This window comes from Tinamus guttatus, unplaced genomic scaffold (genome assembly GCF_059628265.1).
Source record: "Tinamus guttatus ecotype Peru unplaced genomic scaffold, ASM5962826v1 Tinamus_guttatus_pri_ptg000288l, whole genome shotgun sequence".
In the NCBI taxonomy this organism is placed as follows: domain Eukaryota; kingdom Metazoa; phylum Chordata; class Aves; order Tinamiformes; family Tinamidae; genus Tinamus; species Tinamus guttatus.
Genome location: NW_028288822.1, coordinates 4,160,376 through 4,187,293, shown reverse-complemented (window position 1 = coordinate 4,187,293; position 26,918 = coordinate 4,160,376). Strand labels below are relative to the sequence as shown.

General features: G+C 39.4%; 1 protein-coding gene and 1 long non-coding RNA gene across 2 annotated transcripts in view; one reads left to right on the top strand and one right to left on the bottom strand.

Moving 5' to 3' along the window:
• Window positions 1-26,918, top strand: part of SYNPO2 (synaptopodin 2) — a 78,225-nt gene that overhangs the window by 38,966 nt on the left and 12,341 nt on the right. The window contains exons 2-4 of the mRNA XM_010225945.2: window positions 12,247-12,398; window positions 16,466-17,262; window positions 20,480-22,668. Of these exons, the coding sequence (XP_010224247.2) occupies window positions 12,247-12,398; window positions 16,466-17,262; window positions 20,480-22,668 (3,138 nt within the window). The remainder of the gene's footprint in view (window positions 1-12,246; window positions 12,399-16,465; window positions 17,263-20,479; window positions 22,669-26,918) is intronic.
• On the bottom strand, window positions 9,847-14,982 carry LOC148594162 (uncharacterized). The gene is made up of 3 exons (XR_015913557.1): window positions 14,758-14,982; window positions 10,918-11,006; window positions 9,847-9,947 (listed from the first exon to the last, which is right to left on the bottom strand). It is a non-coding gene; the product is annotated as an uncharacterized LOC148594162 (long non-coding RNA).

The following is a 26,918-nucleotide window of genomic DNA, read 5'->3' as shown; positions in this document are numbered from 1 at the left end:
GTTTAATTAAAATCACAGGTCTAAATAACCTGCTCAGTAATGTTATAAGGCAAGTGGTAAAGTATGTAGTGAGAGCAACTGTCTCCTAGTTCCCTGGAAACTTCAGAAAGAGCTTTTCCAGATCTCTATCTGCTTCTTGCTCCTCCATCAGAGCCTCCAGCATCAGCACAGCAACCTTGTCTCCTCCGCTGGGAGAGCAGAGCAAAGGCAGGGCACTGACCTCTCCTCATAGGCATGCTCACAGTGAGCATCTGTCCACCCTCCAAGGCCACTGCTGCTTCCTGGCCAGCTTTATCTGAGCTATGAGGGAGACCTGAGGCCAAGGGACACGCAAATTCCCTGATGAGTCACAAAAAAGGAGCTGTGCAGTACAGCAGGCAGATGATGCCACAGGGCAGCTACTACACCTCTGTATCAGCATCCATGTAATATTCAGCCCAGATTATAAGGCTCTGTTCTAAGACTGTTAAGCCTTTACTTACTTCAGTTTTGAAAGTTTGTTTGAAAATATCACACCCTAATTGAGGGAAATGCTAAGTAAATTAGAAGACTGATACCTAGATCTTCACGTTCATTGTTGTTTTTCTTGAAGCAAGCCCTAGGAAGTTTTGTCTGAGAAACTATGGCATGGCTAGAGCCATTAGGGTATTTAATGGAAAAAGTATAGTTCACAACGATGTGAAGATCAGAAAAGTAGAGAAACATCACAGATTAGTGAAACTTGGGTAAAACAGCAAGGTAGGAAATAATGAAATTTGATAGTAGACCATTTGATAGTAGAGGGAAATGGAAAAGCTGAAGTCTGAATTACTTTAAAAAGTGAGAAAAAATAGCTCATGAGAACACCATTGTGAAGTTTAATGTGAGACCCTTGCAAATAAAGCTACCAGCCTTCACAGATGATGATTTTATGCAGTCTGTACCAGTGGTTATTTAACAGTCCAGCTAAAGATGACCACAAATAACAGCAGCTAGATCTCAGTCTCTGTACTAAGTTCTCAGATGAGGTGGAGCTGATGTCTGATTCACATTTCTCCAGTGACTTGGAGCTCTGTGTTTTCCTTTTAAGAGCATGCATTCACCACTGTATTCGTGTAAAGTATTATAATTGTTTAAAGTATATTATCTAGATGCTGCATTTACCAGCTGGTTATGTTACTGTGTTTCTTTGAACACTCTGAGTCACTTGCCCTAATGAAGTCCCCGAAGCCCCCCTACCCTGGAATTTGATATCTGGCCCTACTGAATTGAGCACTATACAAACAGAAGGCTCTTAAACACCGAGATGCTGCTCTCTTCTTTGGAAGTGAGGCAGAACTTGTTATCTCTTCATAATCCTTCTGGTGTTGACTGAATTGCTGCCTAGCCGGTGAGGCAAGTAGCAAGAAATACAACACTGAGCACACACTTCAGTATAACCTTGACATCACTGACAGTGATAGCTACAGCCTCCAGTGAAACAGAAACCTATAAGAACACATTTGGGCTTTTTATGCTGCCTTCGCTATTCCTTCTGGGCAGATGACCATATGCCATGGTCATATATTTGCAAATGTATGACATAATGTTAGGGGATTGTCATAAGCAATACCATCTCTGGGAGCAAACTTAGGAGACCGAATAAAGATTTAACTATCACTGTACTGGTTCTGAACTACAGATTACATGTGCTGTCTTACCTGGATTTATCATGAGAACCCACTCTCCCCGCCTCCTCTCTTCCGTCCTCCTTACCTCTCCCGGTATCTAAAACGGAGTAAGGTTTCCCAGAACTACCATTGCACATACAAATAATATGTCCAGTTATTGGCCCAGCTGTCTCCTCACTGCACGAGTGCAGGCTGAGACTGAACAGCTCTAAAATGTACATGGAGAAAGCAGAGCAGATTACTCATCTGTTACTACCAACACTACTGTGGAAATAAATAAGGCTGACAAGAGTGTCAGTACCACCTAGGCAAGCATATGAACATGAATAATGACACCAGTTTAGCCTCACTTTGTCCTTATAGATCAGCTGGATGTCAACTTCCCCCTCCCCCAATTCAGTATTTTAATCTACATGTTGCTCCAAAAAAAAGAAAAAAAGGCAAGGAGGGGAGGATGTTGGGCTCTAGGTGTTGCTCAGCCACAGCACAGCACCCTGGGCCAGTATGGATTGGTGTAAAGCACATCAAAGCACTACACCATTCAGACTACGCAACTTCTTTCCTTACCACAGCAAGGAAGATGCAGAAAACAGTCTGGAGCTCCCAAAGATGTTCCTGGCAGAATACATACTCTAATATTCCTCAGGTCTCTGCCGAAGGTCTCCTGCTAGGAAAACATTCTGGCTATGTATTATCCATGAATTAACTACGAATTACCAAAACCAGCCTAATAGCTATGTACAACCAGGCCCAGATGAGATTTGAAAATCTGCCTCAAACCTCATTCATTAGCTTTTTCTCAGTGATCAGTTAACCCTAGATCACGTTGCTTAGTTTATGTATTTGAGGTGGAGGAAATCTAGCTACAGTTGGAGCTCACAAGCCAGCCTCCCTTCTCACGAGACAACCCCAAAACAATTTGGCTTACTCTCTGAAGCTCAGAGTAGTCTAGGTAAAGCAAAGGCTATTAAGACCTTACTACCTGTTTCACAATGAATGAATGCAAGTTTTTGCCTGATAAATTTAAACTAGCTCATTCCTAAACACTTAACAGGATATATTCCCTTTGTTCCAATTTACAGTTCAAGCCATATGAATATATTTTAGCAGCTGGGCTATTTTCCTGACTCCAGCACTGCACTCTCCGTGGCCTCTCCACCCCCCGCCCCCTCTCCCTTTCCATTTGCCTCCAAGGGACTGCAAATCCTCTTCCTAGAGGATGGCAGTTGCTGGCAGCATTCAGGCATGTCTGTTCAGGATCTTCCTCATACAGCTATCCCACTTTTAGTTCTGCAGCTAGTTCATGCATTTTTGTATTGCAGTATTCCATGATGTGATACAGATTTAACAGATGCAACTAAGAAAAACTTCTGCCATGTATTTTTCACTTACACAGACAGGAAGTATATGGCCATCTTTTTCTTCCTTCCATTTCAATAACAGTGAAACAAGAAAAGAATCCAATTTACATACATGAGGCTGTCCTTTAGAACAAAGGACTTCAGGTTCTGAACTTGCTTTATATTTTAGTTGCTTATCACCCATTTTGTCTTCTTCTCCCATCAGCCATGTGTCTAGGCAACAGAAGCTATTCTCCTTGCAACAATGTCTGCATTATAGTATTAATTAATATTCTATTAATACCCTACCACTAGGAGGTATCTATTTTAATGTGGCAGTAGTGCTTTTTAATCTGCCTTCTGATGGCACTTTTGTTAGCAAAACAGCAGTACTTTTTCTATTAGAAGTGGTTTAAACTGCATGGTCTAGTATGGTCTAGACCATATGAACAGCGCAAGCACCCAGCAGTACTGTATGGATACTTTATGTATCCATGATGAGTTCAGACCAAGATTAGGCTAGGATATACTTACCCCAACCTCCATCTATTGTAGAACTTCCACTGCTGCCAACAACTGCTCAGTAGCAGTTAATATAGGCATATCTACATCCAGTCTATATTAGGCCATATTATCTTCCCTTAGCCCTAATTATCATAGAAATTCGTTTCTCTCAGCCATAAGCTAGACTGTAATGAAAAAGCTCTTCACAATACTTGTATACTAAAGCACTCAATAACACTTCTTTATTTGCTGAATCCCAAAGAAACAATAACCATTCAATTACTGCTCTCTGCACAAAAATAAAAGGGGGGGGTGGAGGGGGAGGAGGTGCACACCCCAAAAAATCATGACCTAATAAAAAAGGTAATAGATAATCCATAGGCAGGTTATGCACAGAGTTCTGTGTAAAATGAGTAAGACTGAAGTGCAGTGCCAGAGCTCACTTGGGGAATTTGTTGTGCTGCCAGCAGAACCGATCAGTATTTCTGAGGTCATTATCTCATCCCTTCTTCAGTTGCTAGCTGCTTTGGATTTCTGCCACAGAAAGGCAACCACTAGCAAGATGATACACTAGCACATTAAGCAAAGCTTTGGGGAATTTGAGCAAGCTTTCCTTTTCACTGAGATTAGTGTGCTCCCTGGTCCCACACTGCACATACACTGACATAGCCTGCCAATATCTGAGCGGTAGAACGTGTTCTTTAACCCTTCTATGACATTATATATAAGAAGCTATCCCAGAGAAATTGTTCTTCTGAACTTAAATATACCAGGAAGAGAACTGAACCTTTATGCACGGTCTTCTCGTATTATGAGAAGGAAGAGACAACAGTTACCAAACTGAACCATCGTATATAGTGCAACTAGAGGACTGAGTAGGGACAGAGTTTAATAATAAGTAAATCAATAACCAGATTCTACCAGAATACCTCATGAACCTTTACACAAGTAAATCTTGATTAAAGCTTTGCTTTAGATGTTGGTTAGTAAGTGAACCCAGAACCCTTTTTGGTAGCTAGGTGTTAAGAGTACCTTCAACTTAATGCAGCTCAACCTTCTACATTACATGTTTTTCACCTGACAAGTTATATCACTGCAGAACTGCTCTAGTGATGATCTTGATAAGCAGTGGCAGAGCTCCCGTGAACTCAAATAGCAACCTCCTCACCTCCTAGAAAGACTCTTTAGATTTAATCCAGCGATTGAAGAATTATGTCAGAAATTAAGAACAACAAGAAACAGAAAAATGTGTCTGAACAAATCAATTCCTTTCTTCTTTGAACTCTGTTGTTTTATCTTCTCATTTTAATACACACTATGGGAAGATAATTAACTTCAGACAACCATGAAAGGCATCTCTGCGTAAGTGGGCATGTTTGGAAGTTTTGCCTTACGGCCTGAAACAGAAACAAGTATGCTGAACTCCCAGATTCCCAGGATCAATAACCTTCTATTGGAGAGAGAGAGAAGGGGGGAGAGGGATGGGGGGGAAGTGATGAGAAATATTTATAGGATTTTTTTTGCAAACCCAGGACACTTCGTTACTCAAAGCTTCCTCTGAGTAACAGCATTAAAGAGAGCTCAGAAGTACTTTTGCTCACTCCAGCTAATTAACAAGTATTTTAATAGTCTTACTGTGCAAATTCTACATACACTCCAAGTCACAGGACCATGGCTTAAACAAAAAGGTAAAATATAGGCAACTGGCCAATTTATAACATCTAAAGACAACAATCCAGCTTTAGCATCTAGCATGCTCTTGGGAGGACAAGATCTGTAGCACATGCTAATACATTAGCAACACACAAGTTCATACTAACTTCAACAAGCCCGGATTTATTAACGATTTAAACTGCCAGTCTATTTCTTTCCCCCTTGTTTCTTCAGATCCTTCAATGCTTTAAATACTTCGCCTGACAGTCGCATTCATGGTTCAACTTCCCAATCAAGAACATATGCCAAAAGATCCCTAATGGAGTTATTCTAGCAAAAATACTGATTTCTTTAGTGTATCAGGATATACAGACTGAATGTCTCTGCTTCCAGAGGTCTTGATTTAAAGCTGGATACTGCTAGTTTGCTCAGACATAGATGACCAAACATAGGCATTGAAAACTAAATACTATTTTAAATGTTGACAGCTTTAGAGATGGATGGGGAAAAACCAAAGGGACTGGGAAAATCATAAATGTGCTTGTGTCAGTTGCCTAATATTTTGGTAAATCAGACCCAATTTAACTACATAGTCATCTAATAAGTATAGGTTTTTTTCCATACAATTTCCTTCAATTATCTCCTAAAGTTATGCTCTAATGCATTAACAATTAAGAGATGCAACCAAGAAAGTAATGCAAGCACTCATTCCCACACTATGAAGTCCAAGAAACAAAAGAGAAAAAAAACCCTTCTAGTACACAAGAGAAGAGACAGCAGACGCTACACATTTGTACTTTGTTATTATTCACTAAAGAACTAACAGTTGATTCTTTTTTCAGAATTTTAGTAATTTTCTGAGGAACTTGAAGTCAATACTCCAAATTAGAAACTATCTGCAAATCCTACTGTAAGAGTAATGAGTTGCAACTGAATGGTTGCAAACTCATGATAAGCTTTCATTAGAAAGGGGTAACAATCACATTGAAAAAAAATCTACTGATGGAAGACGAAGTTTGAGGAGGGACAATAAACGTCAACATGGAAATACATTTAAATGTTCATCGTAACTCTAATTAAAAAGGGGGAAAAAAAAGTGCCGAGTTCGTTACAGTGTCATCACTACTGATTAGACTATGTAGACTATGAAATATTTCACACCCTGCCACACCTGCCTGGAGCAGTCCAAAACACTAGGTTGCCATTTGGCACTCAGGATTTTGTTTTTAGCAGGCTGGAGTTTCAGCTACTTAAAGGATCTGCAAAGTTCACTAGAAAACCCAGTCCTGTTATCAGACAGGCTTAACTTACTGTACAGAGGTTTGCATCTAAAAAAGAAAAGCTTGCCAACTAACAGCCGTTTTACTTGTGTAAAGTATGTGCACAAACATTGTAAAACAAGGCTCTACACCTATAATTTACAATAAACTATACCTAATGCCAGTTCATTTGGCATTTCATTTTTAATTCTTTAATTTCATACTAATAAAAGCACTAATATGCTAGCAATTGGCTGCTCGGTACATCTGCTTCCTGCTCATAATAAAGCATTGCATACTATTAATTCTGTTACAGCAGCAGATAACTTTGTAACATTTAAATGCATTTGCTAGCTCGGCCTTTGCTGTAGGATTTATCATAGAAGAAATGAAGTGCCATTTTTTAAATACTCTGTACAGGGAACACTGATCTTTGATCCTGAACTTTATGATGAACATATAGCTAAACAATTAATGAGAACTAGCTTCTGGAAAATGTGAGGTAATGCTATCAAGATATCAATTGTATTAGCTAACTTATAATGCCAGCCTCAGAATATATTTAAATGAAGCACGTTAGCTGGCTTTGTTTGCCTGCAACTCTTTTGTTGTGGCAGCTAGCAGCACTGTTACAGTTAAAGGCTTGTCCATGTTGTACTTCAATATGTGGAGCTCAGTTTTGCCACTTACATGAGTAGCAAAACCACTTGCTGCTTTGCCAGCGAGCAGCATGCAAGTTTTTTCTTTGATTTTGAATCTCTTCAGGACTGAAGTAGATTTCTCACTTCCATACGTTATGTTATGGTCAAGACTAGTTTATACTCAAGTCAATTCATTTACTGCTCTGGAACACTATCTCCTTAATTTTGTTTTTTTAACTTAAGTTTACCCTTGTGTTCAAGTTGGAATGTATCCATTAGGCTGTATGTGGAAAAGGTTTCAGATTCAGAAATATCAGATCTGACCTCAGAATGCAAAAATTTGTTAGTGTTAAGCTGTTTCTTTTAGGGAAAATATCATTTGCTAGTAGTACATCAAAACCTTCAGCTCTAAGAGTGGTAAGAGCAAAGAAGAAAACGTCTTTGTCTGCATTGCTAGCTGCCATCTTCCAGTCTGCTTTCCCACAAACAGAAAGTATGTTCTTATCATATCTTTAGACCTGTTATCTCTGCCTCTTTCCTCTTTTTATCTCCCTTAGCATACAGTAGACCAGTCATTATCTCAAAACCAGACATTCTGTTCTAACTTTAGGCCTATACATTTCCAACAGTAAAAGAATTGGTATTTCTGGAAGAATAAAGCTCTTACGGTAGTCACTTCATTCACAAGACACTCCTATTCTTCAGAAACAGTCCTCAGTACACACACATAAAACTGATACTTGCACTTTCAAGTACGAAACAAAACACATACACGGGCAGGAAGTTTCATCTGTACCTTCTACTTCATTGCATATTCCTCCCTCAAACTAGCATAGGGATCATATGTTATAACCTTAAGGGGAGGGAAGCTTTCTTTAGAAACTTGCTCACTGCCAAAAAAGTCACTAATGGCTTAAAGTCATGAGTCAGACAATACCAGTGCAGTGAAGGAGCACATATAATAGAGTCTGCATAGCCAGGGCCCTCAAGTCACAGAGGGTAGAGCTACCCTAAAGCAAACACCTATAGCACAAAGGTTGGACCCTCAGCACTAGTTTTCTTTACAAAAATCCTCCTTTGCTTGATGCTAATATGGGTGTAGCCACAGCATATTCTCTCAGCTCATCCAGCTTTTGCTAAATGAAAGACTGACCAAAATCACCACTGGCATCCACAGCTACCCCAACAGCACCTGAAAGTTACCACAGGTCCCCAGGAAGTTACTATGCCATGGTTTTCCCCCACATACCCATACCTCCAGGACACAACCTCTCACCACTGCATCACAGGACAGACACTTGTACTACACCTCAGAAAGCCCCACACTCAGCACCACGCTCCCCAAATCATTCTCCACAAAAGGAAAAGCAGAAATTCATTCTCCCTAGCAATCTTACACTACACTAACCTGAAAACCAAGAGCAAACCTTCCTTACATCCCACTCATTTTCCAGCTGGGGTCTGTAAAACCTCTCCCAACGAGCGCCTGTTGGGTTGGACTAGATGACCTCTAGAGGTCCCTTCCAACCTTAAGCATTCTGTGATTCTATGATTTTTCTAACGGAAAGTTCAAGATACAAGAACAATTTCCCTTGGAGTAGTCAGAAAGAGAACGGAAATAAGATACCTCAGGTAGATTGTCTGGGCAATTCAGCGTTGTTCTGGAAACCCTCCCACGAGAGGGTGACCTAAAAAGAGGATACCAAATAGATCAGAATAACACCAAGATTTTTGTCAGTTTTACATACTGCTATTTATATACTTCACTAGTGCTAAACATTCAGAAAACTGAAGTTCCTTATGAACAGTACATGTGCCACATTGACTAAGGTCAGTCCTGTTGCAATGCCCATATACCATGCGCAGTGCTTGCCTTAAACCTTTTGGAATTTAGAGCAAATATTTCAATTGACCTATCATTAAAAATGTTGTAATTAGAAGAAGGATGTGACATACTAAACTGGTGACACCTGACTAAACAGGTGACTTGAGTAAAGAAAAGAGCCCTAACTGAAAGGGTAGCAGGAGAGCAATAGAGGTTGCAGCAGGGAAAATGGATTGAAGTGCTAGAATGTTCCTCGGGAGCAGCTGGCATCCAGACAGGTTCAGTTCAAATGCTACAGGCTCAGCTTAGCTGTGCTGTATCAGAATTGCCCGCAATAAAAAATAAAACAAAAACAAATACAAACAGTACATATTTTCTTAGTAGTAAGATCTCATTCAGAAACTGTAGGAGAAAGAAGATTTTTTTCTCCCACAAAAAATTCAGCCCAAAGAAGACAGGAGACACATGTTATTGAGAAATCCCAGGCTGCAGCATAACACAACACTAACGGCTGCTTTATGTCCATGTGTCTTACTTCAAGTTCCTGAAAGACAGATAAAATTTTTTCACTTGGTCACCATATTATTTTTGTGCTAACACAGGCAGCTTTTGTTTCCCAGTGTAGTGGTCAAAGGCTTTCTGTCAAAACTACCTTTGAAAGAAAACTGCTTCTGAAACAATTATTTTATCACAAAGATCTTGCTTTCAATGATTTTTTTCAGCAATCTGAATATTTTGGCTTACACGATTAAAACTGTTTTTTGCTTTTGTGGGGTTTCTATGAACAGAAATGAACAAAACCAGAACAAAACCAAGCTTGCCTGGAAAGTCAGTCCATATTGCTGAGTGTGACCGGTGATATCCCAAAGACCAGAGCAATACAAATGATAATGGGTTATTTCTAGAAACCTGTGCCTCACCTGGCGGTCATTAGTTGCCTCTCTTCCCTCCAATTCCTTGCTCATATTGTCTTCATCAGTGCTCTCTCCTCTTTTTGCTCCCAGAGTGGATAGTGCTGTGGTGATTTTACATGGTCTGTGTTCGAACTGGGGCCACACAGGTACATCTGAGGGAAGCTGGAAAAAAAGACAACACACAGTCAGGAGAACCATTAACAGATACAGAACATATAGTGTGTTCTTGTGACGGCAAAATCATTTAGAGGTTTGATTTACATGGATAATTCTAGATTTATAATACTGAGAGAGGGTTTGCCTGCCTGTGCATATGTACTGCAATCTGCCAGAGAAGGAGGTGTGGTGCAATCACAGCAATTCCTTTCAAGCATGACCAGTTACACAGGTCTGAGTTTTTCTACGAAGGTCTAAATATCTCATAATTTGTCAGCCTTTGGTCATTTGCAGGGCATCACAGCAGCCCTTGCCAAGCAGAACAGGTTATGGTGGAGCAATGCAGTAGGAGCCTCCTTGTGCAGCTGCACCAGTGTGCCCTGACTACAGTTGCAGGCTCAAGAATATGAAAGAGAAATGCGATGTCTGTGTCTGTCCTCTTCCAGGGCTGCCAAGGAAGCTGATAAAAAACTGACAGAAGTGGTTGAGCTGGCTAGCAGGTCATGTAGACCTATTACCATTGTACAATAAAATATCCTTTTGCCTTTTTTTGTGATAAAAAAGTTGTGAAATGGGTAACTGTTGTTCTCCTGAGACAGTTATAATCATAAGCTATGACAGAACTGACCCCAAGTTCTCAGACACTTAATAAACAGAAACAAGAGCTCCTCTCACATCCTAGGTTTCACATTACACAGTTTCAGAGTACACATGTTGTATAATGACTGTTTACACATTTTAAAAAGGGCTAAGTCGTTACTGACATTCATATCAAATACTCACACTTGGGCCTAAAATGCTTTGTGCAGTTTCAATGGCATAACCTCCTATTTCAAAAACAGTAACAAAAATTCAGCCCAAATCCTAGCTCACATACGAAGCAAAACATTCTAAACCCTGTCTAAACCATCCTTTCTTCCCGAAGGACAAGGATGTTTATGCTCTTGCCTAAGGGAAGATAAACAGAGCAGCATACCACTCCATATTTGTAAATGTTAAGTCCTCTTCAAGGTAGTAACTAGCTTCTGTATGCACCAGGCCTCTCTTTCTTCATTGCTCAGAAAGCTATAATATGACATATGGGTATTCATAAATCGAAACAACAAAGATAAATGGCCCCATACAGAAAAACATTTGCCATCTCATTCTTTATTATTCCACATACCACTCATACTCCAAGAAACTTTCCAAAATTGCCTGCAGAAATACCACCGAGGTACGGTTCAGTGGCTCTGTAGAATAGCGGAGTAATTCCCTAAGTCAGTGAGACTACTGCACCTTCAGCCCTGCATATATCAGAAGTAACTCTGCTGGAGACAGTGACGACTGTCATTGGTGCTGTGAAAAGTGGTAGAACTGCATTATTTATATAATAAATTTACATAAAATGTGATGAAGATTAGTAAGGATTATGTACTACCCTTACCAATTGAATATAAGGCCAAAGAACTCCAACAGGTAGAAGATTCTAAGTGAGGAGCCCAAGGACAACCCTTTTATGTGTATGTGTAGTTCTAAAATAGACTCCTGCAAGCATACTGGTTAATATAACATGCTGTTTGCCAAATATGTACTTTAAAAATAGCGGTCAACTGTATGGCATACCTTGAGTGGTGTTAAAGCTGCCTAGAGTTCGTTATACAATGACTATGCTAAGTCACAACATGCTTTCAGTGGAAAAGGCTCTAGAATAGCAAAAATAAAGCCACATAGTTTCTTGAATGAGTACTTAAAGTGTGCCCTTAAACCATAAAAGGCATGTACTAACTTCAATAAACCAAGGCATTCATTTAGATTACTCAATGTGGATTTGGGACCTCTAGCTACTCAGATAGATTCTAGCTTGGCACCTAGCTCTACAGTTGGGAAAGGAAAAATGTCCAGTACACCAGAAATCTGTTTATCTACAGCTCTAACAGCATGCAGGTATGATATTCTGCCCAGAGAAGAATGACTTTACAAATTCTTCTTTTAAAATCTTGGCCTAGGTTACAACTCTGGTAACCTGTGGGAAGAGCAGATGAGATTTTTTTTGCCATTCTGCTAAACTTTGATTGATTGCTGTCCCCAGCTTCCATGCCTCCCTCTTCCAAAAACCTTTCCAGCCTGTATGAAGTCAAGCTTACAAATTCAGTATAGCAGAACTTTTTGTATTTGTTATTACTGATCAGAACAGTATTCTCAACATTTTTGTTTTGTTTTGTGTTACTATGACTTTGGAAATAATCTGTATTGACCATATTTGCCATTGTTTTCAAATGAACATTAACTGTGCAATTTTGAATTTGTTTTTGACTCACTATAGGTTCGAAACAAGAGCAAGGCTGCTAAGGCTGGACTATGTGAGGGGGATGAGGTGGTGTCTATCAATGGCAAACCCTGCGGAGACTTAACCTATGCTGAAGTTATCGTTCTAATGGAAAGCTTGACTGATGTCCTGCAGATGCTTATCAAGAGGTACAGGAGTGGTCAAAATGCTTTAGTGTAATTCTATTCAGTGAACTGTATGAAAAATGTGGGTGTTGAATGCACTTATTTACAGGCCTATACTGTCAGTTTTGTACTGAAAGTTCTCTTGTTTTAGTCTTTAAGATCAACAGTCTGCTTCCCTGTATGAAAAAGGGAGAGAAATCAGAGTATTTGATATAAAGGAATTAATTCCTAATTCAAATAGTACAGTTTGAGCACTAAGGCTACAGTCTCAAAATGTAACAATTTTATTATTAAGTATCCAAGATACTTGCAACATATTGACTAGCACGATATCTGAGTACTGGAGTCTTGAGTTTAATTATTCCTTCAAACCTTTTCAAGTAGTGAAGTGTTGTTATTCTCTGTAGATAGGGAAGTGAGGCTTACAAAAAGCATAGACTGTATAGATGGAGAAAGTGTGTTGCACAGATATGCCCTGATGATGACATGGCAAATGGTCGTCTTAAGTGGTAGAATGTGTTAGTAGTCAGAAGTGGGAGTGGGTCTGGAAACAGTGAATTCTATTTCTGTACCTGCTATCATCTTGCTAGATGTGGTGGGGCAAGTCACTTAGAGCTCTCTGAATCTCAGCTTCTTCATTTATAAGATAGTGACAGTGAGTACATTTTCTTTTAAAAATGCTTCCCATTTCTTAGAGCAGAGAACCTTTATGTAAATTAAGGACCAGGTTAGCACTACTGCTCATTGAACACATCAGTCCACTCTAATGACTGTTTTGTAACTGTGATCAGTGTAATATATGCTATCTTGGAGTTCATAATCATTAATAGTTAAGTGGAGCCAAAACCAGAATAATTTTCCAAAAGCACATTTTCTCCAAACTTTGTGATACAGACAAGATGAACTCTGAATTGCCTTGACAGTGGGTGAGAAAAGGAAGAAAAGACCAGAGATTTTCTCATTGTGTAGAAGGAATTACAGTTCCCTCCTGAGCTACTGCAGTTCCAGCACTTGCTCTCCCACAGACAGCAGTTGCAGGACAGAGGGGGCCAGGACTCATCCCTCCTCCCAAGAGTTAACAGGGCAGTGTCAGTGGAAAGGCTGAAAAGGCTCTGGAAGGACTCTGGTGCAAGAAAGGCATTTGTCTGCACTTACCAGGGACTTCTGAAAGAGCAAGTGAAATTCCTGTGTGTTCTGCAACTCATGCACAGGAACTGATGTGTCTAGTAGTTTGAAGTTGTTACCTGCCTTCAAGACAAGAGGCTCCAAAGGAATATTCATTTATTTAAAATGGACATAATCTGCATGCCCTGTGTGTGTATGTTGTCTTGAGCTGAGTAATCGACTAACGTAATGACATCAAGGAAATCGTGATGGTTGAGGATTACAGCTTGCCTTTTGCACTACTGTTTCAGCAGGGTATTATTTGACTGTTCCTTATGTGGTATCTGCAGTCTTATATGTTTCTTGACATGACTACTATAAGTGCACTTTTAAAAATGATTTTTGTGGCTCACTGGCCACATTCTTTGCAGCCATACACGCAACTTTATTTGCTTTCACTACTGCCTGTTCCTGTTCTTTAACTGATATTTCAGTTGGACTGAAGGCCACATTATGCTCTGGTTGAAAGTGTCAGCATATTTTATATTGACCCAATTGCCCCTACTGGAATGTATGGTAACAGCAAGACATGTCCTGAAAATCAAACTAAACCAGAATGCTTAGACCTCATAATAGTGTTTTATGGAATGAAACCCTGGGTCTGTTAGAAATTTTAAGAAAATTATGGTTGCATAACAACTGGCTTGTTTTAAAAGGAATTAAAATGTTCCACAGGAATTTACCAGGAGAATCTGTAAACTTCTCATCAGCTATCCATCCCCAACACCCTGTCCCTACTGTTAGTATCTTCCAGGGCCGATAAACTGAAACACTTTTCCTCCCCTGCCACCTTCTTTCTGGCACCCCTCCTAGGTTTGTTTAGGGTAGTGGCCCTCTCAGAACTACCACTGGAAGGATTTTTCAGGAAGTGACTTCTCTGAAAGCAATGAGTAGCAAACCATCCTTTTCTTTCACAAAGTGTTCCTCTGATCCCCTATAAACCCAGTCAGTTACTGATCAGAAGCTGCCATAAAATATTTGGTTTGCAGGATCAGAGGAAGAAGATACCTTGCAGGACAACTGCTCTGCAGAGACCACTTCAGGGGGGCATCTTACTGACCTTCCTAACAAATTGTGAACAGAGGTATCCAGGAAACACTGGGAGTGGGGACAGAAATGCTAGTCTGCCCTTTGCACACCAGTGTAGGAGCTCCTGGGCCACTGCTAGGACAACAATGAAAAATTCTAAGGGGAAGAAGGGAGTGTGCTCAATGCATACCAAAATGAAATGCACCATGTAGGGAGTAAAACATGACTGTGAGACAGACAAACCACTTTGTGCTGACTTCATGAGTTCTTCTTCCTTCCTGGAATTACACCAGGGCTATTGTTCCTGCAGTGAGCTGGAAAGACCTGAAACAAAAATAATAATTTGACAAAACAGAATCATAAATGACAAAAAAGAGATCAGACCCAGTACTTTGCTTCTTGACTCATGGATACACATTTATGTCTAAATAGAGTAGAAGTATATCCATAAGTATCAAGGGCCTTTTAAGGTGGAAATCTTTCTCTCTCACACATACACACAGTCACTCAGCTACCAATAAAGGCTAACATTCAGCTGGCCCTGCACCCAATCTCATATCCTACAAGGAAATGTTTATGGATTCCTGTAATTTATCTGTACTTAGAAGCAATGCAACTGATCATTCAAATAGCATAATATGATGGAATCCAGCAGCACTTACAAAGACCTCCCTAAATTAAAATCTGTCTGACCTTTATATAGCCCCATATGTGGTTTAATGGATGTTATACATTCTGTGCTATTTGAGGCAGATCCAGGTTGCTAAAATCAGTGTGCCGCATGGCTAGAAATGCAAGTGTTATTGAAGCTTCTTCAGTACACTAACAGATTTATTTTCTCTGTTGCTTCTTCCAGATGTTCTTTGTAGGGAGTTTCGAAGTTTGGAGTACCTGGGATCTGCTTTTGATTTCAGAATTCTCTATAAACTTATTTTTTTGATGGCTGAAAAAAAAGTTCTCCTTCTTTCTAGTCAATAGAAAGCTTTAATAATATGTTGCTGTCTTGATGTTAAGAAAGGGTTTCTCCTGGAATTGACAGTTGTTGCTTTTGCCCAATTAATGAAAGGGGAAGCTAGAGGGTATATTTGGAGTCATAGCACCAGTAAAACAGACTAATTAATTGGGCTAGGGTTCAAAAAAAGGGGATGAGATTTAGCAGGCTTCAGGTAGTCATAGTAACATTCACTAGTTAGTTAGAAAATTGTTTTTTTAAAAACTAAGTAGTAGTGTATGGCTTCATTTACTACCCCTTTTCACTGGATCACAGGAATGGACCCAGAATTTTTTAATATTTGATGAAATATAAGGATGAAGACCCACAAAGGAATTTTCTGAATGTGTACTTTTAAGTATATATTTGCCTCCTCCTTATCCCTATTCAGTAATTTCCTATTCCTAAGGAATGTGTAATATGTGATGATGGTACGTAAAATGGTTGCAGTAGCCAAGGAGCCAGAAATGAATGCCTATTCTGATGTCATATGAAGTTGATTTTCACATGCCTATGTGAAATATGACAAAATATTATGCTAGGAATCTCAGCAGTATTCATCTGGCAGCACTAAAACAGAAATGCGCCTGTGAAGCCATACTGACATTTGTAATGATGTAAGTTGAGACTGCAGAAAGATGGTAGTAGAATATAGTAAAGGTCCTACATCAGCAACATAATTTCCTTCTTACTGCACCATTAATTTAAAGGATTGTGGAGGATACAAAGATGTTTTAATCTTCTAGGTAATGGGAAAATTCAGCTACTTAAATGGACCTGCTAGCAGACACCACGATGAATTTTAGGGGAAAAATATACTTTACAGAAATCACTTTTGTAATTGTACTTACAATTGCTGTACTTACAGCAGCTTACTTTCTTGAATTACTTGTTTATGTATGTGCAGATCCTCCAGTGGAATAAATGAAGCCTTGAGCGCTGAAAGAGAAAATGGAAAGCACGATAACATAAAAAATGAGGACTATAGGGAGAGCACTACACTGCAAATTAACACAGCCAAAGAGACACCCCACACAGAATTCTGCATCACAGAGATATACAGTGAGACTCACCAGGGAGCAGAGAAAAGCAATATAAAATTTGCTGAAATGAAACAAGAGACCACACAGAGTCACAGAATTACTCCTACAGTGATAGGAACCTCCAAAGTGCTGGTGACAGATGAGACTGCTTTCAGAGGGAAGATAGAAGAAAGAAGGCCAGGCACTATGGTTGAGCTGCAGTTGTCCCTCTCACATGACGGGCACAAGGGCACCAATGCTCCTGCTGTGACTCTCTTAGGGGCAGAAAAATGCGTCCCTTCAGAAACAGAACCGAGTGTAAAACAGGATGGGACTAGCCCTGTAATTGCAATTCCCCTGGGTATAAAAGAGGGCAACATCCACTGGTCAAGCAAAGTAGTCCAGGTTTCTAGTGGCAAAGAGATCAAGACGATCCAAGGTGCAGCTCCATCTCTCCCCAGGGTGGAGGTGATCCTAGACTGTTCGGACAGGCAGAAGGAAGCATCCAGGTCTCTAGCCGAGAGGGGGTGTGTTGATTCTCAAGTGGAAGGAGGGCAGTCAGAAGCACCTCCTTCCCTCCTCTCCTTTGCAATCTCATCAGAAGGCACAGAGCAGGGAGAAGACGACCAGAACTCGGAAAGGGATCACAGCAGACCTCTCAAGCACAGAGCGAGGCACGCAAGTAAGTATGTTCCATCTAAATCATTTGCCCTGCCTGAGGGTACCTTCTGTAACTTGGAACATTATTGCAGAATGTAGACTGCATTAGAAAAAGACTTTAAAGAGTTCTTTCTGCAGTTTTCTAATTTTCCCCTCTCTCTTTTTCTTTTCAAAGATGATTTTATTTTTGCTTCATGTATTTTTTGGAGTAAAACAATGCTCCTGGTGACAGGCCAAGAGTATAACCATGCATTAACAGTGCTGAATAACTTTGCTTAGCAGACTTCCACTTTAACTCATTATTTTATCCACTGAAAATTGCTTATATCTCTTAAAAAGGCTGAATTCTGCCAGCCATTCAATGTTCATTGAGAGGTAATTTGTAGCATATTAACAAAAAACGCAAGTTACTTGCACATGTCTGAGTGGATCCTGTCTTTCTCCTTTTATAGGAAAATCTTTGTGTTTTCATTTGCATCTTCAAAATCATGCTGCTTCTCTTAATAGCTGATAATAAAAAAGGCTAGTAGAAATGGTGAATGTTGCCTGCAGGAGAGACTTTGACAGACACTAGCATGTGTATAACTGTTATATGATCCTTTCAGTTTTGTAAGTCTTCTCTAGACTGTAAAGTGAACTTACTATTTCTTCTGACTCCCTTACCCAGAGGTCAGTTTCAAAATCTGTCCAAGAAGTTTACATGAAAGTAAACTGAAAACGCAACTGAATCCAGTATTACTTGAGTGTACATATCAAGAAATTACATATTTTGTTTATTTATTATCTTATTCAATTGGCATCTTTCTATTGGTTGTTCTTTCCCAACAATGTTAAGAATCCTGTCCAGGGATTTAGTAGCAGTATGGCAAAGGTACTTGAATGTGTGCAATGATATACTGTAGCAGTAAACTATTTCATATGCAGTGTTGGAATTAGCCTGCTAACCCATTGCTAATTCCTCTGTAAGCATATTTTTAGCATGAAAAACATTTGTACCTTATTGGCAAGTGGATTAAGCAGTTACTTATGTCTAAGTGTCTGTATGTAATCCACATATTTATGGCATATTAAATGGAGCAAAGAAGAAGAGTGCAGGTGCATTACATTTTGGCTGTGAAGTTAGAACTGTGGGAACTTGTTTTACCTTTTTTCCATCTCAAATATGACAATCTCAATCCTTTCTAGCTAGTGGCAAGTCATTATCCACAGGGATCATGGGTTTAAACTTTAAAACATTTGCTTTTTTATGGAAGTGTTTGTAAAATCACATCTACACATTAGAAATAAGCCAAACATAGAGGAATAGCTTGCATGCAGCATATAATACATATTTATTGTAAAATTAAACATTAAAATGCGATGCTTAGGACTAAAATAGACCAGAATATTTATTATAGGTCTTTGATCTTTTTAGCAGAAATTCACTCTGCGAATAGTAATCAAATTATACTTACCTGAGCAGGAAACATTTTTCCTGTCACGTTTACTATCTATTGATTAAATGCCTATGCAAATGAGTTTAAAAAATACACCAGCAAAGTGAAAAGTTTCAATATTTCCTTTCCACAGAAAAGCAGGGGTACTTGCTCAAAATCATTCCTAGAAAAACACTGACTGCTGATGCAAGTATCTTGTTGGAAAGCATGGGACTTGTGTGATGACGGGAGATCATTTCTGTTTGCAGAGTCACTCTAATGCTAAAGCCAGTTCTTTGGGAAAATGTCTCCAGTGATTCCTGCAACCATTTGGCCTGTCAAATAACTTGATTTTGCCCTCCTGAAATAAAATATTACGAATTGTTGGTATGGGCACCATGTTGTTTTCTATTTTATAGGTTCTTGTGAGAGCCATTGGTCCGGCCATGGTGTCATCTGCCATAATGGCAAAACTCCAATTGTCTTTAATAGGAGAAGTATCAGGCTCCATCTTCTGACATGGCTAACAGGATCATTAATAGAAAATATATCATATGGCTTTCTTTAATAAGCTTGTTTTACTTATGCCAGCAAAAGAAACTGATAGTAACCAATTTATTGGTTTACTTTCATATATCAGAAGCCATTTTTTTCCTTTTGAAATTAAATGGAAGCAGAGGAACTTAATTAATTGGAAGCAGAGAACTTAAGCAGGAACAGCTTTAAATTTTAGCTTTTTTTAAACATAGAATCTAGCTGGGCTGTAATTTGTGAGTGGTGGAAACAACAGCTGATTAGCATGGCCTCCATGTCGCATAATAAGGCAGCAGTGGTGCTGATGCATAGTCTGCTTAGCAGCTTTGCAATTGCATCTACTCCCACTCCACATGACTTTTGAGAACCAATAATTTATGCTTTTAGAACACGTATTATTGATGTATTCTAGTGAACACTCTTAAGGAGTTAGCAGAGCCTTCTCTATTCGGTTCTTAAACATGTATTCATTCTTGCCACTTGTTTTAAATAAATATTCTGGAAATGTTATATCCTATTAATTTTGGAATATGTTTCAAGAAAGAGATGTCTGTTAAAGGACTGCAACCTGTTTTCATTGAGCACCATAGCCAAACTCTCACTGCCTTGCAGGGGTCTGTCTTCATGCTAATAGTTTCTCTGTACTATTTTGTGAATGCATGCTTCCTTTTGTGTAGCTAATACCTATAAGTGTACATATTTTTATCAACTATATCCATTTTATAATGCATATGAGTAAAGTAAATATATGGAAATAAATGACAGAACCCACTACCATTACCATACAGAATACACCCAGTTTCACTGCTCTCAGATGTTAAGCATTCATGGGCCTTGCTGGCTGGGAATCTCTGCCATAGGAGCTGCCGTCAAACACTTGCTAAATGCCATAGCACAGAAATGAAACAAATGAGAAAATATCATCCAGCTGTTGCTGTTGAGATGACTAATGGGAACAGAAATCCAGAAAGCTAGAAATAGTTAGACTGACACACGTAACATGCCTGTTGAACTAAGAAAGTCCTAAAGAAAGCGATGTGGCCTATAAGCTTCTATGGGTGTGATTCTAAAGGAGGAATGCTGGGTATGGAATTCATACCACAGCTGCTAGTGTGGGAAAAACTTAAGTATAGTGACCTCTACATGCACGGGAAAATAAATATCTTAATATGTGGGAAGGGCACAGTGGGTAAATTTCACTATAGACAGATGCAGAACTACTTGTTTTAATGCTCCTGGTATTTCTGTGGGCTGCATTCTATTAAACATACACTTTGATTCTTTCCACAGGACTCCGCCGAAGTGAGAGCCTGTCAGAAAAGCAGGTCAAAGAAGCCAAATCCAAATGTAAAAGTATTGCATTGCTGCTGACAGCAGCTCCGAATCCCAATTCCAAGGGGGTGTTGATGTTCAAGAAGCGTCGCCAAAGAGCAAGGAAATATACTCTGGTTAGCTACGGTACTGGGGAGCTAGAACGTTACGAAGACGAAGGTGAAGAAGGGGAAGGTGAAGAGGGGGACAAAGAAAACACTTTCGAAGTGAGTTTGCTTGCAACAAGTGAGTCAGAAATAGATGAAGATTTCTTCTCTGACATTGACAAAGAGGGCAAGATTGTGACATTTGACTGGGACAGTGGTCTACTTGAAGTTGAAAAGAAGACAAAAAGTGGAGACGAGATGCAGACGCTTCCAGAGACCACGGGTAAAGGGGCCCTCATGTTTGCCAAGAGGCGGCAGAGGATGGATCAGATTACTGCTGAGCAAGAGGAGATGAAGGCACGCACCGTGCACGCTGAGGAACGGAGGGAAGCCACCATGTCAGAAAGCTTCCAGAAAGTGAGCTGTTCAGCCTATCAGACAAAAGAGGAAGAAATGTCAAGCAGGCAGACCTCTGTGAGCAAGAGCTACCTAGATGTGAGCCAGAATCATAGCAAAATGGTACAACAGAATGGCTTTGGGTTGGCACCAGACTCAGCTTTCTCTTTTCAGAGCTCTGAAGTTCAAAAAGCTGCCTCTTTGAACAAAACAGCTAAACCCTTCCCTGCCGGGGTTCAGAACCGAGCAGCTGCACCATTTTCACCCACAAGAAATATAGCTAGTCCTCTTTCAGACATACCGGCCCCACCTCCCTACGCCTCTGTCAGCCCACCTCCTGAGGTTCTGTACAGGCCAGTATCTGCTCCCGTGGCCAACAGGGCCGCGCCACTCACATGGTCCTCCACAGAGCCAACCGAACACATAGCAACCCGAGACGAACGCATCGCAGTGCCAGCCAAAAGAACGGGGATACTGCAAGAGGCAAAGAGAAGAAGCACTACAAAACCAATGTTCACTTTCAAAGAATCACCCAAAGTAAGTCCTAATCCTGCCCTATTATCCCTTGTACACAACGCAGAAGGCAAGCGAGGTACTGGAGCTGGCTTTGAGTCAGGACCCGAGGAAGACTACCTCAGCTTGGGAGCAGAAGCTTGCAATTTCATGCAGACTCAAGCATCTAAACAAAAGACCCCTCCTCCTGTTGCTCCAAAGCCCTCAGTCAAGGTCTCTCCTACTGCCGGTACCCCGATTTCACCAGTTTGGTCACCTCCGGCTGTAGCTTCTATCAAGGCTCCTTCCTTCCCGGCTCCAGTCTCACCTCAGACAGCATATCCTGCACCACTCAAATCCCCACAGTATCCCCATTCTCCTCCAGCACATCCCCCAAGTACTCTTAACCTAGCTGGTCCTTTTAAAGGGCCTCAGGCAACCATAGCAAGTCCAAGCAACACACCTAAGGCAACATCAACCACACCAAGTGCTGGAGGAAAGAAGCAGACCTTTGAAATACCACCAGCTATGAGTGGAAAAGGAGCACAGCTATTTGCCAGAAGGCAGTCTCGAATGGAGAAGTACGTGGTAGATTCAGAGACTGTGCAAGCAAACATAGCACGAGCCCCATCCCCAACTCCATCTTTACCAGCTTCTTGGAAATACTCATCTAATGTTCGAGCACCACCGCCTGTTGCTTACAACCCCATCCTCTGCCCATCTTATCCTCCTACTGCTAACAAGCCTTCCTCTAAATCTGCTGCTGCTACCAAAAATACTAAAAGAAAACCTAAGAAGGTTCTCAATGCTTTGGATGTTATGAAGCATCAGCCTTACCAACTTGATGCATCTTTATTTACTTTTCAACCTCCATCTAGTACTAAGGAAGGCCTAGGGATTAAGCAGGCATCAAAGTTGTCTGCTTCAAAACAAGGTCTACCGTTAAGACCACTCAGTGCTGGCTCTCCTACTAATGCCCGGGCATCTTCAGTGTACTCCGTACCAGCCTACGGTTCACAGCCTTCGTTCCAGTCGAATGCCTCTACCCCAGTAAATGAATCATTTTCACCTACAGGTTACTCCGCATTTTCTAAGCCAGAAACCATCACGTCCTCTTTGTTTACTGCTCCGAGGCCAAAATTTTCTGCAAAGAAAGTTGGCGTCCCCGCACAGGTGTGGAAGCCATCGATTATTGAAGAGTAAACCTTGCAGCTGCAACTCAGTGTCCACTTTGCTTGCAATTAATTTTTTGCAGTGGCAACCTGGCACACCAAGAGTGCCAATAGTAGTCCTTCGCTTACTTAATAACTTCAGATTATCACCTAAAATCTGGGTCCAAAATACTTAAACTTTTTAAAGGAATCAAAATAGATATAAATTTTAGCACATTTATGCATATTATCACATGCTTTATACATATAACATCCTGAAATGGATAGGTATCATTTTATTAAGTAAGCAGGACACTTGGCTTTTTTTTGCTTTAAGACTACAGCAAAAATGACAGTAAGCAGTATTCTTGGTATGTCAAACTATTAGAAAAGAGTTTTCTTTCTTCTTCACACCCCAAATTATATTCTAATGACGTAGAGATCTGAGGACAATTTATTTTTTAAAAAATGCCTTATTAAATAATACTGATAGTAATATGTTTATTTACATAGCATTAAGTAGATATAATATCAGACTCTGACTGATTACTTGTGGGATATAGGTGGACAGACCTTTGGGTCTGCACAGAATCCCAGTGAATTCAGTGAGAATCTGTCCTGGCACAAAGGTCATTCCACAGGAATCTGATCGATCAGTCAGGAGATTAGTTTGTAAGTTATGTGGATCAGCTCTGATCCAAAATCATAAATTGCCTCTGTGATTTCACAGAGAACGTGCTATAAGAGATGCTAGAGTGTTTTAGAGAAGAGTAACTTAAAGTTGCTGAAAAGACACCTGGAAGAGTTGTTAAAGATTTCCCATTTTGGGGAAATTTTTAACTAAATTTGACATCCCAAGTGCATATTTTTAGCCTTGACTTGCCTCAACTCTGATAAGTAAATTATAGAAGCCAGTAAACCAAAATTATTGGACAGTCAGAAGGGTGAGCTGAGTTTTGCAGCTGCAATGAAATGCAATACTTTCTCACGAAAGCACAGTGATTAAAAACAGAAGGAATACATGCATTTGAGAGCAGGGATCTTTGCAACAGAGTAGTAGTTCCTCCAGACATCAGCATATAACACTGTATCAGAATTATGATCTTGTTTTCCTGTTGGTCTCTCATACACGTTTTCTTATTTTCACTTCGGGCTTTACAGTGCTTCTTCCACTTTTAATCATTTTACTCTGGTCTTATACTTTCACCTTTTGTATGATATTATATTATTTAACCCGATATAATTGTGGTATTGGGGATTAAGGATTGAAATACTGCTACTGTAGAAAATTCTTATGAGTATGTGATCTTGAAATCCTATTGAATAATACTGCAATACACAGTTTTGCTGAAATCAAGGGGCAATATTTGAATAGCTCAGTATGTTATTCCGTAAGCCGTCCTGTTAACATCACTGGTGCTAGTTCCGAAACAAAGTGTTGTTTCACACAACTAAGAGTATCAGAATCCACCCCAGGTGCTATGCTAAAAGATTAAAGCATCACTGTGAATAAAGGTGAGGGAATCTGCTGATATATTTTTTAAAATACTAGACAACTAGCTATGGACCAGATTATAGATCTTTTATATCATACTGGCGCATATGACTTTAATAGATCTTCATGAATAAAGTATTCCCCAGTATGAGCAAAATCTCTGTAGTTTAGTCATGTGACGGTAACTCATAACTTCAATCAAATCTGAAAATAATACATTTGGTTGTACATGTGAAAAACAGATTGGAATCAAAGCTAAAGTAAGCCACTATAAAGCTTAATTAAGCCACTGTTTTGAATTTTGGACCTCCAGAATCCCATTTTCCCCTTTGACTTTTGAACTGGGATCCTGACTGCACTAGAAGAAAATGACCAAGTGATCCATCTTATTCTTAAATGAAGGAGAATGGTGGAAATTTTTAGGAAAAAAAAAAAAAAAAAGGCCTGGAAAGCTCAAGAATTACACTGCCTATGCCTAGAAATAGGAAAGAGCAATATTTTAATCCTCTGGAGATCTCCCTTCCATTTGTTTTCCACTGTTAATATGCTGTATTTTTCTTCTACCATTAAACTTGTTCCTTTCTTCTCTGTCTTTTTTTTTTGATTGTTCTCTTTCATTTACATATACAGACTTACAGTCTGTAAATTTTATGGGAACTCAATTTTCTATTCAGTCCTATTACTATGAAAACTCCTTCCTTCTTTTCCTCCTTGCTCTCCATTAAAAGTCTTACCTTAAATTGCTTAAACTATTTTAGGTACAAATTTAAAATGCTAGTATCTTCTTAGAATAAGTTAAACCAAAGATAAAGGCAGTGCTGCTAGGTAGATACAGATAGATACAATCACTTTCAGATAGCCTCATATTGCCTTAACTGTTTTTATTTACAGTCTTCTCCTGTAAAGTACATTTGTAAATTATAATCACGTCTAGACTTGTTTGCACCTTCCTGCCCACAAATAATTCTTTCCTATTGAGTCTTTTTTTTGGTAGTTTTGTACTTTTACCACAAATGTTGATGTTAACATATGTGACTGTTAGTGAGATACAGTAATTTACACTGTATAGCCATCAGCTCAGTCAGGCTCAGGTCAGTAACTTTTGCAGGTCCTTACTAGCTGCTCAGTGCCTAGTGTGAAATATGCACATTAATGCAGTTTAGCTCCTAGCATATACAAGCCTACATTGCTTTTGCCAAGTAAGATAATGGGCATTATTATTGTAAATGTCAGCAGAGGGAACAAGGGGTGAAGCTGGGCTTTATTCTCATTCCAGAGGAAATCACCTTTCCAGAAAACCAAAATTCAACAAGGTAGGAACTAGAGGAGAGCTATGGATTGAAACTGAACATTCCAGTTTCCTGCATCACTTACCTAGACTAAATATACTTCAAAGATAGGAATGCCTAACTCTCAGTTTAAAGGTCACTGAAGATCCTATTTCTTTAATTTGCAGCAAAAACCAATAGTTTATTTAGTTAACCTTATCATAAGTACATCTACAGCTACAAGAAAGAAAAAAAAAAAAGAAATTAACCCAAGCTGAATATTTATATTTTGCTCATATTTGGATTTCTTGCTGTTGTTCAAATACTGGTATTTAGTGTGGCCTACAGCAATGACAGCAGTGTGTTCCAAAAGCCCTACATGTGCTTTACAGGTACCACTAGTGCTCCTAACTCAGGTAGGATGCTTTGAAAACTCCATTCAAAGTCCAAGTCCTAATCCAATTTTGTATACATACGTCCTTCTACCTGCATAGTATTTGGATCTGACTTGGCTTCAAGACTTGTGTTACTAATAAGGTAAGTCAGTAATTTTTATTAATATTGCAGAAGAAAACTAGCCTAATTAACAGTTTTATGCAAAGGGCAATCTTTTGTGAAGCAGGTATTTAGAGAAAAGTTGAACTGTGCATTTTTATGGGTCCAAATGAAAAGCTGCAGGTGATGTGAAGCACAGAAGAAATGTCAAGAAAATGAACTCTTTATATTAAGAGGAGCCTTTGGAATTTTATTTTGAATGGGAAAGGATTTTTTCTAAATAGTTTTCTCAAAAAAACCTATTAAAATTACTTTAATATGAAGATACCATGGAGAAACACTGGTTTTGCTTACTATGTGAGCATATTTAACAATGAATTTTTCTCCATTTCTAATAACACTACTTCAGTTATGCTTATATTAAAAAGCTTTGTAAATGCCTTATGTTATTTTTAACACATTTAGTTATAGTATAGTGTAGGTATTATATTGCACCAATTTGAATCTCACACTCTAAAAAGCCTTACCATGAAAACAGCAACCTTGATAAAGGGTTGCATATTTTCATTTTCTCATTCAGTTATAAACCTCCCGTTAACCTCTCGTTCTCGTTGAATTGAAATCTTTTGTTTTGAAGATCAGTAGCTTTTAAAAAGTTAAAAGTTCTGTTGCAAAAATAAGAGTCAAGATTTAGTTCTTGAACAACTTCTCTCTCCTTCTCCAGGGGAACTAGATTCTTACCATGTTCCTGGTCATCAAAAGATAACATACTATGAAACAAACAGATATTTCAATGATTTTTTTTTCTGCAGCAACATTTATAGAGTAAACATTACTATCTCCTACAAATAAGACTCATTCTCGTGCTTTCTGCACACCAGGAATCATTTTGTCTGTGTCCTAAGACACCTGGCAATACCCAGCTACAGTAAGCTGCTGCCTTCCAAAAGCACCAGGGCAGTGACGGGGACTCTATCATACACATACTCAAATCAAGAGTTCTTACTCTGATAC